Consider the following 21,007-nt stretch of genomic DNA (forward strand, 5'->3'; position numbering starts at 1 on the left):
GTTCAGGTCTTGTGGCTCTCAAACATCTGACTTTTTTTCTATGTGGTTCTTTAAGCAAGTTTGGCCACCACTGTTATAGGGAGAGATGATCCATTAGGTATACAAGTCACAGGATGTGAAGAGTTTTAAAGATAACAACCATCACTTAGAATTATGCCTGGAAACAAAAAGGGAAATAAAGCTGCCAAACCACAGTGTTGTATGATCATATGGACATAAACCAGTCAGCAATCTAGCAGCAGCATTTTGTACCAGCTGAAGTTTCCAAATCGTTTTCATGTATAATGCATTACAGTAATCAAGCCATGAGGTTACAGTGGCATGTATCAGTGCAACATTGCTTCCTCTGACTTACTTAGAGAATTGGACCATCGCACCATTGGTTTGAGTTGATGGTAACCCTGTACAATCAGCCTCCCTGTCAGCATCATCTCTGTTTTTCCTGGATTCAGTTTCTACTTGTTTTTGCTTACCCATCTGGCCACTACTTCCAGATATTAGCTTAACACTGAGACCTCTGCTTCTTGTGGCTTAGATAAAAAGATGTCTCATTGGGTAGCATCTGCATATTGATAACAACACCTAACCCTGATGTTCCATGTGATCTCAGCTAAAGGACACACGTGGATGTTGAAGAACATTGTTGAACAGATTTGTTCCTGAAGGATATGAAATAAATGCCTACTGGATAATATATTGATTGTAAACATTATGAGTGGATCTGAAATCAGAAATACACAAATGTTTTGCATGCTCTGTCTATGTGGAAGCAAAATATTTTTCAAGATTCTAACCACTTTTTATTCTAGCGTATCGAAACTGTGTTTGATGGTCTTTAGAACTGTTCCTGTATAATGCAATACAAATTATAACAGCCATTTTCTTCAGACACTAAACCAGAGAAGATACTTAGGCAACCTCTTTTTCTAAAATTATGTGACAATTGTAATCATTTGCATGGATGTCCACTGCTGTTTGCTTCTAAAGAAGCACTTTTAAATGTTAATTTTTTAAAATGTTTGAAATGTTAGGTGTCTATAAACATTCTTTCCATTTGTACTTCCTACTGTTTGCTGGAGTGCATCACATTTAAAATGTTATATCATGTCAGGTCACATGCCAATATTTATCATAACCAGAAACAATTTGTCTTACTCTTGAAGAGGAGACTCAGAAAAAAAAAGAGGCCAAGGAGTGGCCTGGTTAAATATATATACTTAAGGAAGCCCAGTGTTCAGAGAATGATTTGTAGAATGTTGGGGTTCAGTTCAGATGCACAATACGTGTTTAAAATGTATTGCTTACTTGGTTCTACTGTATTTCCACAGTGAGCTAGTGGTATTTCTTATAACAGTCAAAAAAGTACTTGTGTAGGTTTTAGACATAGATTTTACCTACAGGGATTCCTTTTTAAATAGTACAAGAAATAAATTAGCCATATACAGAAGTAATTTCCTATCTGGACTTCTGTAGTCCTTCCTATCAGAGACTTCTGTAGTCTCTTCAAAAGATCCTTTGTCCATCTGGCAGTGCAGTCCTAATCAGAATTACACCCTTTTACTCCAAAGAGGAGAAACTGCTTAGGATGGCATTGTTAACTTCTGGTGAGATATTACATAGGTATATAAGTGCTGTTAAGTTGCAACCAACTTTTGGTGACCACAGCAAGGGTTTTTTGAGGCAAGTTCCGTGCAAAGTCTTCCTTGGTGGTCTCTTCCAAGTTCTGACTCTGCTTAGCTACTGGGATTTAATAAGATTGGGCTATGCCATGCCACCTTCTCCTGGTGAAATAGTACTATATCTTTATTTTCTCCAGTAAGTATTGGCAGTTTAAAGTAGGTTAGAGGTTGAGTAAGTGGCAGTTTTCCTTTTTATGGTTTAAAGCAGGGGTGGCCAAACTGTGGCTCGGGAGCCACATGTGGCTCTTTTACACACATTGTGTGGCTCTCAAAGCCCCCACTGCCCTGTCAGCTGGTTTGGAGAAGACATTTGTCTCTTTAAATCATGTATCCAAACCAATCTAGCTGGTGGCTTGGAGAATGCATTTAAAACTGCTTTCTTTCCACAACTCCCTTCCTCCTTGCTCTCCCCATCTGTTTTCCTCCCTCCCTTCCTGTATCGCAGCTCTCAAGCATCTGATGTTCATGTTTTGCGGCTCTCAAACATTTGACACTTATTCTGTGTGGCTCTTATGTTAAGCAGGTTTGGCCACTCCTGGTTTAAAGCATAGTAACAAAATGTATCCTATGAGCCAGGGATAGGCAAAGATTTGTGTTCGTGCTGAGTTGGAATTTAGAAAAGACTTCACTTGAATTTTGAGCAGGAAAGAGTTGAATATGAGAGGGACAAGTAGTGCCATCCTAAGTAGAGTTATACTATTTAAGTCTACTGAAGTTGCACTGTTAGCATCCTTAACTCTACTGGTGGCTGCCCCTATGCTGTTGATAACTGAGCTGGGTTTTTCCATATAGAGTAGCAGGGTGAGCAGCCATTAGCTAGTATCTTAATAGGGCACTCATGCATTAAAGATACGAAAATTTCCCATCTATAGTTTAAAAAGTCTATGAGAAGCTTCAAAACCTCTTGTAACTCCTGACTTGCCTTAAAAAAGCTCTCCTTGTTATCTTTGAGATGTCGTCTATTCTGTCTGGAACAGTCCCTAATTGTAACTGATTAAAAAAACCCTTGAATTTTGGTGGCCATTTTTTTTCTTCCAGGAAGCAAAACTGTGGTGGTTTTTGTGTTTATCTCTTTCTAAAGTTAAACAGTCCAAGAGATTTAGATTTAGATTTATTAGATTTATATCCTGCCTTTCCTGCCGAAGCAGGCTCAGGGCGGCTCACAACAATGAAAACAACTTTGAATGTAACACAACCAAGTAATTAGTCATCTTTTTGGTTTCCCATGCAGTGGTCCTATCCTTCTCAACTAAGATTATGTTTTTTTAAAAATAATAATAATTTTAGATGGTAAATGGCTCTCCCAGAACTGTTTGTAGAACCCTGGGTGTTACTGTTTATTTAGAACTTGCTTTATGCCTCCAGTCAAAACCCCTAAAATGACTAACAATTCATAAAATCTTAAAAGCATTTAAGGAATCCAAATCTGGTAGCCATAAAATTGAACATATGAACATATGAAGCTGTCTTATACTGAATCAGACCCTCGGTCCATCAAAGTCAGTACTGTCTACTCAGACTGGCAGCAGCTCTCCAGGGTCTCAAGCTGAGGTTTTTCACAGCTATTTGCTTGGAACCTTTTAGTTGGAGATGCCGGGGATTGAACCTGGGACCTTCTGCTTCCCAAGCAGATGCTCTACCACTGAGCCACCGTCCCTCCCTAACTAACTACAGTTGGTTCCTAGTTCCTGAATGGTAAATCTATTAGTTTCCTCTAGTCATAACTACAGCCATTGCATGGAGAAGGAGAATTCACCTGAGCACCCCAAAATAGCCTTGAATATAATCTAGTCTACTAAAAGACTGTCCTCTATAAGGTATCATGCTGATAATGCTCACTCTAAAAGTATGCTTCTATATAACCTGTTATCAAGTGCTGCACTGCCCTTCCCATCTCTTGCACTGGAAACAAATAAGGAATGAATTGGGATTTCAATAGCTCATCCTCTTAAAAAACCCTTCTGTAAACATAACCTCATTGAGGAGATCTTCACATTTTGGTAATCCCACCTTTAAAACTACTCTCTAGAAGCTGAATATATCCAATTGCGGCCCCTCTGGTATAAGATGCTGTCGATCATCAGAGGCACATGATCATACTTGATAGCCTTAGGCAGTCAGAGAAGTGGTCTATTTTTGTTCTTCCCTCAGGTATTAACGTATATTTCTTATTCCTATTAACTGAAAAAAAAAATTTTGCAATTAAAACAACACAGTTCCTGAATATTAGCAACAAAGAGCATGATCAGTTAAGCTACAGGTAATGTATGTACTGGCCAGGATTTTTAAAATGATTTAATCTGTTCTGAAAAACCTGAATAAAATCTCTAGAAATCTCTCCCTCTTGGAGAAGGAAGTTTCATAGCCTGGGGTGGCAACACAGTAAGATCTTATCTGAGTTCTTGTTAACCTGATCTTAAATTATGCAGATAAACGTAGGAAAGCCTCATCCAGTTTGGTGTAGTGGTTAAGTGCATGGACTCTTATCTGGGAGAATTGGGTTTGATTCCCCATTTCTCCACATACAGCTTCTGATGTGACCTTGAGTTGGTCACACTTCTCACAGAGTTCTCTCAAGAGCAGCTTTGGGAGAGCTCTCTCAGCTTACAAGGTATCTATTGTGGGTAGGAGGAGGGAAAGGAAACTCTGAGACTCCTTCGGGTAGTAAAGGGTGGGGTATAAATCCAATCTCCTTCATTTTTGCACTTGGGTAAGGTTGATATGGATGGAGACAGCCTTTTAGGCACTGCTTAGGACTTCATAACCACCTTGAATTGAGCCTGGAAACAGACTGAGAGCCCCTAAAGTTAAAAAAAAAAACACCCAATGGTCAATATGTTGCTTGTGGTGAGCCAGGTGGGACTCTAAGGCTGCAACCAGATGGCTGGTTTGGGGCTTCTTGCAGCCGCCCCGAAGAAAGCCGCCTGGAAAAAGAGTCCCCCGGAGTTTCTGGATAGTGCTGGAAGAAGGGGTGGGCCTTGGGCGGCCGGGGAGCATCTGGAAAGCTCATGTGTCCCATTCGCAGCTCCCCGGACGCTTGTAAGGTGCCTCCAGCCTTCCAGATGGCCGAGTGCCACCTCGGAGCCACCCCAGCAAAAAGGGACTGCTTTCCAAGTGGTGCCTTTTTGAGGTGGTTGGAGCGTCCTCGAGGATGGGGTAAATGTGGGACAGGGGCGGGCGGCAGATGTTGCCGTCTGGATGGTTTTTTTTGGGTCGACTTCAGAGGCGTCTCTGAGTCGACCCAAAGTGCCGGACTGTAATCAGCCTAAATGCTACATTTTGCTCCCACAGAAATTTCTGAGCTGTGTTGAATAGGGTTGCCATGTTTGTGCTGGAAAATACTTGGACACTTTGGAGGTGGATCTGGGAGAGGGCAGGGTTTGGGGAGGGGAGGCGCCTCAGCATGGTATAATGCCATAGAGTTCACCCTTCAAAACAGCTATTTCCCCACCCTGGGGAGCTGATCTCTGCCAGCTGGAGATCAGTTGTAAAAGCAGGAGATCTCCAGGCCCCACCTGGAGGCTAGGAATCCTAGTCTTGAAAGGCAACTCAATTTGGATGTTACCAGTGCATATGCAACAGCTTTCTTCAGGAATAGCTACATCTGATAAACCAGGCTAAGCTGGTAAAAGACCTAGCAACTTCTATCATATGTAACTTTAATAGAATTAGTTGCTTCTTTTAGCACAATCCCAAGCATAAGCATTAGGTTAATTCTGTGTGTTGTCTGCTTCATCTGTAGCAACTTTTCCATATTATGTGGAGGACATATGAAGTTACTGTATAGTGAGTCAGACCATTAGTCTATTTTTAATCAGTATTGTCTATTCTGACGGCAGGGAAAGAGAGAAGAGTCTGAACACCTGCCACCTGATATCCTGTAGACTGAGACTGGGACCTTGTGTATACAAAGCATATGTATGGTCACTAAGCCGCAACTTTTAAAATAATGTGACTATTGTTTTGCTTACCTGAGAAAATTCTGATGTGAAAAGTACATCTTTTGGCATGCATACAAAAGTCTTCCATTCATGGTAGAAAACTAATTGTTCCTAAGGATAGAAGGCAAAACATTGGGAAGATCCCATTCCTCTTTTAGTAGGTAAATGTGTTTTTAGATCTTTGGCCATTTTAAAAAGAAACTGGGGGGTGGGGGGGGGGGGAGAAATCCTGAAAAAAACTTTAAAACAAGCCCAGTATCTTTTCCTGTCATTTTTGGAAAAACTTATCCTGCTCAGGGAAATGTAATTGTATTTTGTGGCTCTATGGTGTTCTGTTGTGTGATGGTTTTGATACTGTGTTATAGAAACTGGATAATGCCAAAAGCTGCTGTGTGGACATGTGTCAGGGCAATGAGAGGGAGGATATTCTTTCTCTTCCCTCTTATTTCCCCAAACAACTTCTGTTCTTCCTCTCCCACTTTCCTCACTCTTCTGCTTCACTCTCTCCACAGGGGTATTGTTAAAAAGTAACAAGAAACAGACTTATGTTCACATATTCTCCTTCTATAATTTTTTAGGATTGCTCCTCATGGAACTGGCTAGATAGGGCAAAATTACTTGTCACATTAGCCGTCGGTTCCTACTGGAACTTTCTCCATCTTTTAACATCAGCATTGCCATTTTATAAGGGAAGTGCAATGTGGTATTAATAGAAAACCTTTCTCTCAAAGGTAATGTGGTAAGGGATACTGGGACACAACTTTGGATTTTTACAGTGACTTGCTGTGTTGGCTGTGCATAATAAGTGGGAATTCGGTATGCATAAGGGAATGCTGACAATAAGTTAAAAAAAAAAAGATTTCTACATTATCTTGAAACTTAGGAATAATGCCCAGGTCATGCTGATAATTCTAACTGAGTTCCTTCAGTACCTCTGAGGATTCCTTTTGCAGATTTGGGTTGCCATTATGTTGATGATGGTATGGAATTGTAGGAAAAAATCAGGATACTTGCATGATTAGCTTTATTATTTAAGATCATCAGAAGTCACTTGCCTAAGGAAATGAATGCGCCTGTATGATTGGATACAAGTTAACACTACCATAAAACGATGGCCGCCATTTCTGAAGCAAATCTCCACTGTAACTTCGAGTGGAACAGATCTATTTGCTTCTGTAGGCAGCCACACAATCTCTTTAACAAGTGTTGTCCTTAGAAAGTTTCATCTTACACTCAGTGCTGGTATAAATGATTAAAGAGGAAGTATGCTTTTTAACAAGTTTGAAGTGATAATTTTGCCCTTCAGTAGTGTGAATTTTATATTTTCACACATTTTCTCTGTGATGTGTTGAAGATATTTAGCTACATTTATAGTTTCCAGGGGTGTAGAAACTGGCTGCAGTATTTTCCTGGCTTTTAATGGAATTCTCTATACATAGCATAGCCACGTAGAGGGATTTGCCAATAAGTAAAGGATATATTAAGATGATAGATTCCCAAAGGAAAAACGAAAACACATGCACACACTATTAATTACAGGGTATAGGCACTATTGGAATTAGAAAGGATTTCTTAAAGCTTAAAATTGTGAGATGTTTGATAAATCTGTGATAATCACAGCTGTAAAGGGGGTAAAAGGAAAGTTCTAAATCTCCCATTTACGGAGAAAATCTTAAAATGAAACTGTAGAATGCACAAAAAAAAAGCCAGAAACCATAAAGAAACAAATTTAAAACCATTGGATTGTTGTCAGCTGAACAGATACGTGTATTTTTCTATATTGTCAATTTTTGTTTTGAATTTTGGACATTTTGTCAATATATTTAATTCTCAATGTGGCACTATTTGGAGACTGAGACCATGAACAGATAACACAAGGAGGAGGAGGAGGAGGGTATTGGATTTATATCCCACCCAACACTCATAGTCTTGGAGCAACTTGCAAGCTCCTTTCCTTTCCTCACAACAGACACACTGTGAGGTAGGTAGGGCTGAGAGAGCTCTGAGAAGTGCATTTGAGATAACAGCGCTGCTGAGAACTTGTGTCTGATCCAAGATCACACCAGCAGTTGCATGAGGAGGAGTAGGAAATCAAACCCCGTTTTCCTAGATTAGAGTCCGCACTACACCAAATTGGCTCTTTAGGAAATAGTGGGGAAGGGAAAATGAAATGTCCTCCACAAGTCTTTGTGGACCGCTCACGTATTGAACTCTACTTGCAAATAAGCTGGGGAATGGTTTTTTTTCAATTTACCTCTTCTTGTCCTTAGTGTCTGATATATAGGACTTCACTTTTCAGCAGGTGCAGTGTAAGATATATTTATTTAACAACAGTAGTTAGAAGCATGATCTTAACACAAAAAATTCAAATCTTGCTTACCTAGAAACTCATTGAATGTCCTTAAACTAGCTCAGGGTGGCCAAACTTGCTTAATGTATGAGCCACATAGAATAAACGTCAGATGCTTGAGAGCTGCCAGACAGGAAGACAGGCAGGCTGGCAAAAAAATGAAAAGGGGAAGAAGTGGAAAGAAAGCAACTTTAAATGAATTCTCCAAGCCACTGGCTGTATTGGCTTGGAGAAGTGATTTAAAGAGACAAATGCCTTCTCCAGCTGGTTGATGAGGTGGGAGCTTCAAGAGCCACACAATAAGTGTGAAAGAGCCACATGTGGCTCCTGAGCCACAGTTTGGCCACCCTTGCACTAGCTACTGCCCTTTGCATTTATCAGTTTATAACTACACGTGTATAAGACTGTTAGGCTGATGTAAGTCATGCTGATATTGGGGAAATGCTTCATAAATACTAAGGTTACAATCCCATATGTACTTCTGGGGAATGGTACAGATTGAATTCAGAGTGGCTTGCTTCTGAATGAACATGCATAGGATAGAGCTCTGTTTATAGTTGATTTGCACCAAATTATGGATGACTCATGACAAATCAACTTTTTCTAAGAGTTTAAAAGATTATACATTTTTAATTTTGGAATTAATTCAAAACAATTACTTATAAAAAATTGAATTAGAGTCCTGAGTATGAAGTAGTGATCTTCATAGAAGCCTGAATGGGGGTGGGTGTTGTACAGTCCAATTTTATATGTAATAAATTGTATGCATCCCCAACACACTGAGCAGTTGGCATCTGAGTTAGGGAGTGGCTTTTTATTGCCTGATTTTTTTGTAAATCCCAACTTTTTGTATATGCTGCCACTGCTAATATTTTGGGTTTGTTTTGGCCAACAAAACAAAGACAAGTTCTTTAAACAGATATGTCGAAAGGATAGCGTCTGTCAGATATGTTGATTTGCTTTCCATACATTCTTATCAACAGTCTAGACACAAGAAGAGCACAAGTGAACAGTCTATATTGTTTTTTAAAAAGCAATTTCCTTCCTTAAACAAAGAGATTCTCAGCCCATTTTATGAAAGGATGGAAGCAGCATTGCTGAGAGAGAGAGAGAGCAAAAGTTATTCTCTTGGTGTCTCCCAAAGATTAAAAAAACAGTGTTTTAGGAAATATGTACTAATTAACGAGACCATCAGCATTGCCTAATAATGTAATATACTGCAATTCCAAATACTTTGGCACTATATTGCATCTTTTTGTCTTCACAGAAGGCTGGAGCCACTGGGGAAAAACGACCAAGAGGCCGACCTAGGAAATGGGTAAGTTTTTCTTTATGTTCCTCAGAAGACAACTTTATGGAAAGCTAATTGATTTTCATTTATTTGGTCAATATGACAGAATCTGGTAGGCAGCCCACCACTGATGAAACCTGAGCCTGTGAATGTTGCAGGAAATAGCATTCCTATTGGAGGAGATCATGGGGCCAGGGAGAGGGAGCCACACTTTCTCCTTTTCCATAGACTAAATATAGACCAGTAGTGACATAAAAACTTGTTCATTCTCTAGGCCTAAGAGCACGTTGCATATTCCCTGGAGATGCCCCCATTCTAGAGTTCTTTGTTTCCCAGTGCACATGGGCCTGATCTGGATTAGGACCATTCTGCATGGAGAGAGGAGGCTTAGACTTCCCCCTGTGCTCTTGGGTCAACCTGTAAGAGCCCCAAGAGCAGACTAATACTTGTCCTGGTAATGAAAACATGTGTAGCTTGGAGGTCTCCAACTTGTTTTTCTTTAATGAGACCTACTTCTGAGAAGGAACAATGTCCTCAGCAACTTTCCCTCCTTTCTGGCATTTTACCATGTTTTGTAGAACCAGAATATGGATTAGGATGCACACCAGGAATGAAGCTATCAATTATGCAGCGTAGAGAATTAGAAAAAGCCTAGAGCAGATCTTTTTGTGACTTCATTCCCCCTGGGTCTTTGGGGGGGGGGAGAAGAAACAGAAGAAGAGTTAGTTTTATACTCCACCCTTCACTACCCAAAGGAGTCTCAGAGTAGCTTCCAATCACCTCCCCTTCCTCTCCCCACAACCGATACCTTGTGAGATAGGTCGGACTGGGAGAGTTCTGATAGAACCGTGATTGATCTAAGGTCCACCCAGCTGGTTTCATGTGGAGGAGGGGAGAGTCATACCCAGTTCTCCAGATTAGAGTCTGCCACTCTTAACTACTATACCAAGCTGGCAAGCTACCAGTAGGGCACATATTACTTGTTGGAGATCCCTGGGCTGGATCCAGACCAGCAGCTTCAGGCGCATGGGAGGTGTCTCAAATCGGGCCAGTTCAAAATGGAGCAGCTGAATCCTGATCACCCCCCCGCGTGAGTGGCCTGTTTGCTGCATGGGAGGTGCTTTGGCACAGTTAGATGGCTGTTGTGCACCACCCCCTTGGCGTGGTTTGGGTTTCTTTTTTCCCATACATTTCCCATACATTTCCCATACAGTTTTTTTTTAAAAAGAATACTGGTGGGTACCTAGGGTGGATTGGTGGGTTCACACCACCAATCTGCCTTGCTTGTGCAGACCCGCATTCAGATGCCTGGAAAGAGGAATGGCGTGTGGCAGAAGGATTTGTAAGTGGTAGCTTTTTGAGCCGCCTCAGAGACATTGGAGGACGGGGTGCGTATGGGAGTGGGATGGGAGGCAAATATGCATGTTTGGACTTGATTTTTTAAATCTGTCTGCGAGCTGTCCCTGTGTTGGCTTAAAATGCTGGTCTGGACCCAGCCCTGGAGTAGCTCATAAGTGCAGTACAGTATAGATGTAGCCCCCAAGTGAGCAAATCACAGCTATTTCAGGTTTGCAAAATTGTTCAAAGAGGGAGCCTAATCTCTCTCTTTTCATGCACTGTGGCCCCAATCTGAATTGGTGCTGTGCATGTTTGGTAAGCAAAGAATTTCAGAGCCAGGGACGAACATAATGAATCAGTAGGCTCTCAGAATGACACCCCCAGTGGACTGAAGACTTACAAGGCTCCCTTTATCTTTCTGCCTGAGAGGCAGTACTGAGCATGCAGCAGCCATTCCTCCTCCTCATCTTCCTACCTGTTCTCTTCTGCTGCCAGCCCCTTCTGCTACATGGAGCCTCTTGACCTGGGATTCCCTCTTCTCTCATTCTTCCACCAGTGGTGAAAGGGACAGGAAGAAGCCCCACGTGAGCTCTGCAGCCAAAGGAGGGTCAGGAAGGAGCCCCACAGCAGAAGGCATTGGGTCAGGGGAGGCTTTGGGGGAGTGGAGGCTTTGGTCTCTCACTTATGATCCACAAAAGTGTACAATAGGCCTGAGTGAATTCATGAAAGAGTTAAAGCAAGTAATCACAACTTCTTAGGTTTAGAGTTATTCTGCTCCAAGACACTTTACTACTGTTTGCTGGGAGGGACTGCTTGTTTGAGCCTTATCAGTATGAATGGGCTTTGGTTTCTCTATCTCCTTCTCTCTGTCTCTCAAAAGAAGGGTGACACAGATAATTTGTTGGGTTACAAAGGTTAAAGTGTTGGTTTTATCAGGAATCGGAAAGTGATTATGAAAGAGAATAAAATTCAAATGTGGTGTATGCAAGATAAGGTTCAAAAACAAAACTCCTTTGTCTCTGTCATAATGTTCTGTAGTTTCTAGGAAACACCCCACCCCAAAGAAATGAAAAGGCATTGGCAACCTTCTACCAAACACTACACTGATTTATTGATCCTGCCTGGGCCAACTCAGTACACTAGTTTAGGTAGAGTTGGGCCCAACTGAAATAAATTTACACCTGCAGGCCACCTTGCTTATCTAAGTGAGTGTCTGAGATAAGATCTGCACTTCCCATGACCCCCATGCTGCATGAGGCACTTTTTCAAGCAGGGATAGTGCGAGGCACATGGAACAAATGCAAAAAATGCACTGATGCACATTCCTTCTCACACATGCAGGAGACAAGACCTAGGCCTGATTCACATTTATGTCTGGGGAATGAGGTGGCAATTAGATGACAGACCTGACCTGAGGTGGTAGAATGGTTTGCAGTACTTCAGATGGAAGATTATGGAGGATCAAGTGTTCGAATACTTTGTGGTGTTAAAAATTTCTGCAAATAAAAAAGCACAGCAAGTGAAGAGAGGGGATAATACTTCTTTCTCTGTTGTGATAGGTTTCAGTCCTCATAGAATTTTTGAGGAAAGAATGGTCAAATCTGGAATCTAACACCTGCAGTCTGAATTAGTGGAGTTCATTATACCACCTCAAGGTTTTGCCATATCATTTGAACTAGGCCTCAGACATACACCACAGCATTGACCGGTTCCAGTTCTGTTACTTAACTCTATGACTTGAATGCACATGTGGGAAGACCTCATTTTTACCTCCTTGTTTCATTGCCACATGGCTTTAGCTGAGTTTAGCTAATGAGAGTTTACCTCACCTCTGCAGTGGATGAGTGAAAGTCCTATGGATGCATCTTTCTGCCTCAGAATGAAAATAATGGGATGAGCTGGGTACTTTAAAGAGGAAACTTCTCCAGTGCCAGATAATACGTCGACAGAAGGGACAGAAGTCAGAATCCAGTTGACATGCTAGTTGATCGTAGGACGGGCATACATTGTGTTCAGAGGCTGGTTCCACTTTCTGGAGGTGGGGACAGATTGGCCTCAAAGTGAGAAATGTCATTTTTGTCCCCTGTACTAACCAGACATTAACTATAGGCAGAATTTTTGAGGGTGGCATTGTTCTCTTAAAATGACAGTTTTGAAAAATTCAGTCAGGATTAAATCAGTCCATTGGACCCAGTTTATGCCCACCTAGGATTACCAACTGCTTGGAGAAAAAAATGTCCTGTTCTTTTAAAAAGGCTCAATGGGATGTTAGTAGGTGATTTTTATTTACCATCATGTAACAAAAAGCTTCAGCTGTTCATTCTTACTCTTTTAAAACTTTACTAAAGAGACAGGACATTTTTCTCCAGGCCTGTTGTCAACCCTGTGCTGAGCTCTGCTAGCCTTGTTTATTTTTTTGCTCTCAGATTTTTATTTCACATTCATCCAGGTTGCTCAGGGCAATGAACATGGTTTTCCATTTTATCTACAACATCTGTGAATTAGGTTACACTGAGGGATATCCCCCAGTGAGCTTTATTGCAGAATGGAGATCTGAACCATGGTCTCTGCAGTCCCAGTCTGACAGTAGTCTAACAGTTAGATCTGAGTGCTATAGCACCTTAGAGACCAACAAGATTTTTGGGGATATAAGCTTTTGAGAGTCCAAGCTCCCAAAAGCTCATAACCACCAAAATCTTGTTGGTCTCTAAGGTGCTACTGGACTTAAATCTAGCTGGTCTACTGCAGATCAACATGACTGCCTTCTGAAATTGACACTCTTAACAGTACACTAGCATTTTAATGTTTTTAAGTTAGAGTTTCAAAAGGTTGTGTTGTAGCCCCAGATTTAATGTCTTCTATGAAGAAAAACTAGTTAGAGTATTAGCTTGATTTTACAATTGTCTGTTTTGGTTTGCATTATAGATAGAATAACAATAAATAATATAGATTCAGTTCAGTAGCTGTGTTAGTTTGAAGCAGAAGAACAAAGTTTGAGTGAGTCCAGTGACACCTTTAAAAGCAACAGTTTATTCAAGGTATAAGCTTTTGTGTGCACACACACGTCTTCAGATTCATCGAAACTAAAGTTACCAGTCCATATGTATTGGTGGAGGACGAGCAGCAAATTAGCATAAGCATAATAAGTGATGTTTAACAGAGGCAAGGACCATACTGGAGTAACAAGATTAGTTTATATGGTCATCATTTGTTTGGGTTTAATTCTGGGAGAATGTTATACTGGAATTAGGGTTTTTTAAAAATCCAATACATTTACAGCTAGCACTACACTATCATTTATAGCAGGGATTATGGGATTTTTATTGTTTAAATAATTCTTAGGTTGGGACAAAAGGTGCAAAATTACACGATAGTTTTTTTTTTTTAGTAAATCTGCAATCTTTTTTGTGAGTGTAGGATTCTGTGCCGTATGTTGTTTATCAGACTGCAAAGTATTATTTCAATATGTACATGCAGAGACATATTAGCTAACAGAGCTGTGTAGAATTTGTGGTAGCCAAGTCTTTCTGCCTGTTCAAATTAAGGATGTTGCATCAGGTTTTTCACATTTTTTTAAAAGTGCAACTAAATGTATTGATACAATAGAATATCTTGTTTTTTAAAAAAAGTTTAAAAAGACAGCCTGAAAAAGAAATTTAAAATTTACAATCTTCTTGAAAAGCCTTGGGTGAAAATAATGTCCTTTCAAAATAAGCTGTCTTGTACAGTATCAAGACGCTACACAAACACAGTCTGTCATGTCAAGCATTGATTAGGACTACATATGAATCAACATTTGAAGTCAGTAATTTTATTACACATGTACAAACTTGCTTTTTTTCTTTTACTCCAAATCTAAACATGCTGCAAAGTTGGCTCAGATAGAACTATTGATTTCAGTGGGTCTTAAATTAGTGCACTGGATCATAGCAAATTTATTGCAACGCATAAGAGTGCCAGCTAGAAGTATACCTGGTCACAGATCCTTTTCTTATTCTATAGATTGATTTATTCATCCAAAATTTGCATATGTTGCCATTCTACCTTAATGAGGTCAGGGCTTTTTTTTTTGTAGCAGGAACTTATTTACATATTAGGCCTGCATGCCTGATGTAGCCAATCCTCCTGGAGCTTACAGTAGGCCCTGTATGCAGGGGCAGCCCGATGCCCCTTGGCGCCCCCCACGGCTCTGCACCCCCCTCCCCCATCTCATGTCAGTTTCAATGCCGGAACTGGCTCTAGAGCTGCTAAAGCCCCCCCCCCGATGGGGCCACGCTCACAGTTTGTCAGAACCAGCATCCTGAAAGGGCGGCCCCGCTGCTGCTGACTCCTCTCCCATCCAGAAAGTGTGGAGGGGAGGAGTCAGCGACAGTGAGGCCATATTTTCAGGATGCTGGTCCTAACAAACTGTGAGCACGGCCCCGCGGAGTAGTTTTACCCGTCAACGGAGCGATTGGCGGGGGGGGGGACTTTAGATAGCCGGAACACGGTGCTAGAGCTGGTTCCGGCATTGAAACTGACATGGAGTGGGGAAGGGAGGGAGGAGGCACAGGGGGGGCAAACTAGGTGTTTGCCTAGGGGGGAGGCCAAGTTTGCTGCCCCCATCCTGCCAGCGCCCTAGGCAACTGCCTAGTTTGCCTAGCAGGGGAGCTGGCCCTGTAAGCTCTTGGAGGATTGGCTACATCAGGGGTGTGGCCTAATATGCAAAGAAGTTCCTGCTACAAAAAAAGTCCTGAATGGGGTCATTCGTGATAGCTTACAAGTGCATTAAAAACCATATAAAACATCAAAGACATTGATAAACAGCAGTACTGATGAAATAGCAACAGTTGTCAAGAACAGTAAGAAGTGATTGGGCATGAATCACTCATGTTAAGATGTACTGAATGAAATTTTTAAAAACCTTCATACATCAGTCAGGGATGCTAATATTGTTTGAATTACTGCACATCCTGTTGCAGTCATTATAGTTAGCTTTGACACTACTGAAACCTGTTCAGTGTGTGTGTGTGTATAAAACCATTTCTTTTTTCATCCCTCTGCCACCAGCACTTTACATGAACATTTTAGTGCACAGCCCAGTGCAGTGTACAATGTTGTGTGAACTGGGAACTAGTAGGAAAGCTTATATGATACAAGCTACTTATGCCTACCTCTCTGCAGTGGTCCAGGGGCTCCTCTCATGCCCACTAGTGAGTGTGCAGAGTGAATACATTTTTTCACATATGGGTTATGTTGCTCCCCTGGACAGTTGACAGTTGAGCAGTTGGTCTTCCTGAACGTCAACTTCCCACTGTTTGGCTTCTCAAGCCATGGGCATTGAGGATGACTGAAGTGAGCACCTGCTTGTGCCTGCGTCCTCTCTCAGTCTGTGCTGGGAAGTTGGGGTGAAACTAGGCCTGTAGCCAGAAAATTCTGGTTGCGGGGGGCCCACGGGAAAATTTTTTTGATGGAGGGCTCCCCTCTGGTGGCCCCCACTCTCTCCACCACCACTTTTCTCCCCACGGCTCTGGCGGCCCTGCCCCCCTCTGTGTGGCACCTCCCCCTCCCTCCATCCCACCCAGCCACCCACTCACCCACCGGGCAAAAGAGTAAAGAGCGGGCTCCTGGGGCTATTGCAAGGTGCCCCCCTTGCCGATCACATGATTGGCTGGAAAAGCCGCTCCGAAGCCGGCGGTATCTATGCCAGCTTTCCAGCGCGATCAGCAAGTTTAGTGCTGGGGCAGCCAGTGCTGAACTTGCTGATCGCGCTGGAAAGCCGGTGTAGGAACTGCCAGCTTTGGAGCGGTGTTTCCAGCTGATCACATGGTCAGCGGGGGTGGGGGGCGCCTTGCAAGAGCCCCAGGAGCCCGTTCTTTACAGTTTTGCCTGGTAGGTGAGTGGGTGGTTGGGTGGGAGGGAGGGGGAGGTGCCACATGGAGGGAGGCCATCAGAGTCGTGGGGGAGAAAAGTGGCTGCAAAGAGAGTGGGGGCCGGGGAAAGGAGGGGCCATAAAGGTTCGAGGGGGGGTTGGGTGGAGGGGGCTGTGCCCCCTGTGCTCCCACGGTGGCTACGAGCCTGGGTGAAATGCTTTTCCCAAAATTTTAAAACTAGAGCCCAAAGAGAGTCACAGCCCATTAATCAGTCTGATGAATGATTGGCAGAGAAATGCCCCACCCTTCCTGCACCCCCAATCTGAAATTGAATGCTGATTAAAAACAGCAGCCCCAGAAATTTTTCCCATCAGCACATCGTTCTTAAATGTAGATCATGAAAGGGCATGGTAGGACCTCAAACAGAAACCAGCCTTGCAAAAGTGTGAATGGCTGCTGGTGACTAGTGTTCCCTCTTAGCTGAGTTACTGTGAGCTAGCTCCTCCAGCTCAGCCTCCAGCTCAGTCTTAGCTAAGGAAAAATGGCCTCAGAGCACAATAGTTTATGTAGTAGCTCACAACTTTAATGACAGTAACTCACAACTTTAATGCCAGTAGCTTACAAAGTAGAATTTTTGCTCACAAGACTGCAGCTTAGAGGGGACACTGCTGGTGACCCCCTCCCCCCCTAATCCCAGGGAAGCTTAGGAAGAGGCAAGGAAAACCTAGACACAGCAGGAAAGGAGGTACATTCAGTCCCTTTAACTTTTAAATCCCCTTTTCCACTGTTATTTTGGTTCAGATCTGGGTCATGGGGAATCAGAGGGAATCTTTGTCTGGGGGCTCCCTGTTGGCTCTTGGTAGTCCTGAGACAAGGGCTGTCATTTGCTTGCTTTTGCTGGGTAAACTACTGCTGATGCTTACCATAGGTATCAGGTGAAATTTAGCCTTAGAAACATCTATACCCATGCCTCCACCCCCAGAAGTTTCCCCAGGGCTTCCAGTGATGCACCTGGCAACTCTACCAGGGAGCCATGTACTTGAACAATCAAATCTCCCTGTATGAATCTGTGTAACAACTAATAATCTATCAGTGCCTCTTCTTTATCCTTTCTTGTACTGTAGGCATGTAACTTTGCTACCTTGTCTCATGCTCTGACTGTACTGGTTCCCCCTTTATGAAATTGCCTTGCTGAAATATTTTAATTTTCAGGAAAGTAGAATCATAGTACTCCATGAGGCTGAATAGTTTAAAACATGTGCAATAGCTAAAGCAGGGGTGTCAGACATGCAGCCCAGGGGCTGAATCAGGCCCCCAGAGGGCTCCCATCAGGCTCCTGAGCAACTGGCTCTTGTCTGTTTCCTTCTCCCTCTCCGTTGCTTCCTTCTGTATCTCAGCTTGCTTTGCCAGGCTTACTCAATCGCACAGGAGCTACAGAGCAAAACCTCAATTTTCTCCATTGGTTGAAGCTCCTCCCCCTCCTGGTTCCCTAGGGCGGGAGGGAAAGAGCCAGAGCTTCCTTTGCCCAGTTCTCTGGATCCCATGGGAGAAATAGATAGCACATTTAAGACCAGCAAGTGTTAATGTTTTAAGCATGTTTTATTTTAAGGTGCTTTTTTTAGTCATGTTTGTCTGTGTCCTTTAAAAAGTTTATATCTCTGCTGCCTAATCTTAAATAGCCCGGCCTGGCCCAACAATGTCTCATTATGTCGGATCTGGCCCTCATAAAAAATGAGTTTGTCACCCCAAGCTTACAATTCTGAATCTTGCTTGATGACTTTGGAAACTATGAATACTTAGTGGGTGGCCTTGGGCCCTGCACTTAGGTGAAAAGAGGGCTAAAATATGTTAAATAAATCACTCCTATATTTAATCCAGGACATGATCTGTATGTACCAAACAAACATACAGTGAGTAACTTGAAATGTTATGTTTTTGTGTGGTCATGCACCAGTATCAGAGGTTTGAATAGGCATGTCAAAGGATGGGCTGTTAAGGGTGCTTTCTGTCTCCATCTTTCCCTCACCAACCACAGGGCCAAGTATCATATCATCCGTACTATTCCAGTATTCTTCAGCAAGATTAATTCACACAAGAAATTACTGGTCATGAAGTGTATAATAATCACAAATGTGAAGGCATGTTTGACCACAATTCATATATGAACTGATCTGGATTTGTAAACCTTAACATTACAAACAGAAATACCTAAGCCATACCAATTAGTTTTTAAAGTTTTCTGAATGTTAGGTATCATTTATAAATTTATTAAAAACCAGTGTCTGGTTTCTGCCTGTGAGGGATATATCCAATACTTGTCAGTCAGTATTTGTGACACTGTGAGAGTTTCCAAATGTGACTGATCTATGTTTAGGAAAGTAGATTATGAATCAGGATTCCTGGATTCTATTACTAGTTCAGTGAGGTGTCAGGCTAGCCACTTACTATCTTTAGGGCTAAATATACCTTTTGACAAGTGTATAAGGATTCCATTTATATATGTGATACTCTGGGAGGGACTCCAAACTCCCTTTGGCCTATCCTCATGAGAGATATAAGTTTAGTCATAAAGTTTGAACAAGTATGGTTCTTGTAATGGTCTCTTATTAAGCCAGAGGTTTTATAGATGTATATAAAATATCTCTTGCTATTGGTGGTACCCAAATGTAGAAGAGCCTATACATTGGCAAGATGGCAGGCTCTTCCTTCTGCAGTCCTTGATGGAAAATTCAAGAAGATTCCTTTGGAACAAAGACTACGTATCTGTGGATCTAATGAGATTGAATCAGTTGAGCATATCCTATTACATTGTGTGAAGTTCATTGCCCCTTTGCTTCAGTCTTACCCCAGACGTTCAGATAAAGAAATCACAGGGACTAACTCTCAAACAACTATTAACTGTGCAAAATTCTTCACAGCTGCTTATAGAATATGCCAGAGATCTACAGCAACAAGTAGTTTTGCTTTATTTTAGGGCAAAATAGATTTTTTATCTAGTTTTATATTATCTCTCTTGATTGATACCTCTTGTTTTATTCTGATCTATGATCGCAGTAAATATATTGATTGCTTGAAATACAATATGTATGTCATATAGAGGGCTGTCATATAGAGGATGGTGTGGAGTTGTTTTCTGTTGTTTTCTGTTGTCAGGCAAGAACCAACAGGTTGAAATTAAATCAAAACAGCTTTGGGCTAAACCAGTGGTGGGGACCACTTAGAAACTTAAAACATCATTCGCGGCCCAGCAGGAACTTGTTAGCATATTAGGCCACCCCCCCTGATATTAGCATATTAGGCCCCGCCATCTGGGATAATCAAGTGGAAGTTGAATTGGTGGAAGCTGGCTCCCACCCCTCACCCCTGCCACCCCTCATTCCCTCCCTTCATGCAGAAGCTGCAGCTGCTCTGACCAGACCCAAGGCACCCGAATATCCCACCAACCGTCCTTCACAACACCCACCTCTCAGGCTCCAGAGAGAGAGAATAAAGGGAGCTAAAGAAATGAGAGGGAAGAAAAGAAATTAAAGGAAATAAAGAAAGGGGGGAAGAAATGGAAATAAAGGGAAATAAGGAATTGGGGGGGAAGAAAATAAAATAAAGAAAGGGGGAACTGAAAGGGAAACAAAAAGGGGGAACAAAAACATGAAAGGGAAACAAAAGCATGACCATCACCACCTTGCCAGCCAACCGCCCTGGGGAGGCTGCTATGCAGTGTGGCCTGCCCAGCCCAGCAACCTCTGCCAGCCAGCTAGCTGGGCCTGGGGAGGCTCTGTCAAGCATGAGATTTCAAAATAACCAGTCCTTGGATTTTGAAACAAAGTTAGGTTTATTGATAATCCATGTTGCTCATTGGAGCTGAAGATTGGAACTGATACTTTGTAACACTAGAATACATGCTTTAAAATGGCACATCAAAGGTTCTATAAACAATTCTACATTCACGTGTGAAATTCACACGCTGGGCTCCTTATCTATATTGCGACTAGCACATCCTGGGTTCAGGCCTGGCTGAGCCTGAGAACAATTCCCAGGATGTTTTATCTTCAAAGAGGACATTCCTGCATCTGTTAGTAAAAGCAAAAGGAGAAAGGTGGGGGCTCCTACTTTGATGTGCCCATATTTAATTCTGGGTTAGTAACAACTCTAAAATCTGAATTCTACAATATAAAAGTAACAATTCTGAAATCCAGCTTCTATTATATAAAATGAGTATACAATCCTTGACAGGCTCCTGCACAGCCCAGCGATTCCTGCCGGCCAGCTGGGTCCAGGGAGGCTGGTGCACCTGGCGCAGCGATCGCTGCTGGCTGGGCAGGAAGGTCGGCGCGCAGCCCAGCCCGGGAATCACTGCTGGCTGGGCAAGGAGGCCAGCGTGCAGCCCAAGAATCTCTGCCGGCTGGGTGGAGAGGCTGGCTCACAGCCCAGAGATTGCTGCCGGCTGGGCGGAGAGGCCGGCACACAGCCTGGTCCAGAGATCGCCGCTGGCTGGGCGGGGAGGCCGGCCTCCCCGCCCAGCCAGTGGTGATCTCTGGGCTGGGCTGTGCGCCAGCTTC

The 21,007-nt window shown here is 42.6% G+C and overlaps 1 protein-coding gene across 2 annotated transcripts in view; it reads left to right on the forward strand.

Annotated features, from left to right (window-relative positions):
• Nucleotides 1–21,007, forward strand: part of HMGA2 (high mobility group AT-hook 2) — a 227,438-nt gene that overhangs the window by 8,085 nt on the left and 198,346 nt on the right. For both annotated transcript variants that reach the window (XM_060245010.1, XM_060245011.1), the window contains exon 3: nt 9,238–9,288. In XM_060245010.1, the coding sequence (XP_060100993.1) occupies nt 9,238–9,288 (51 nt within the window). The remainder of the gene's footprint in view (nt 1–9,237; nt 9,289–21,007) is intronic.

This window comes from Heteronotia binoei, chromosome 8 (assembly GCF_032191835.1).
Source record: "Heteronotia binoei isolate CCM8104 ecotype False Entrance Well chromosome 8, APGP_CSIRO_Hbin_v1, whole genome shotgun sequence".
NCBI classification, from domain to species: domain Eukaryota; kingdom Metazoa; phylum Chordata; class Lepidosauria; order Squamata; family Gekkonidae; genus Heteronotia; species Heteronotia binoei.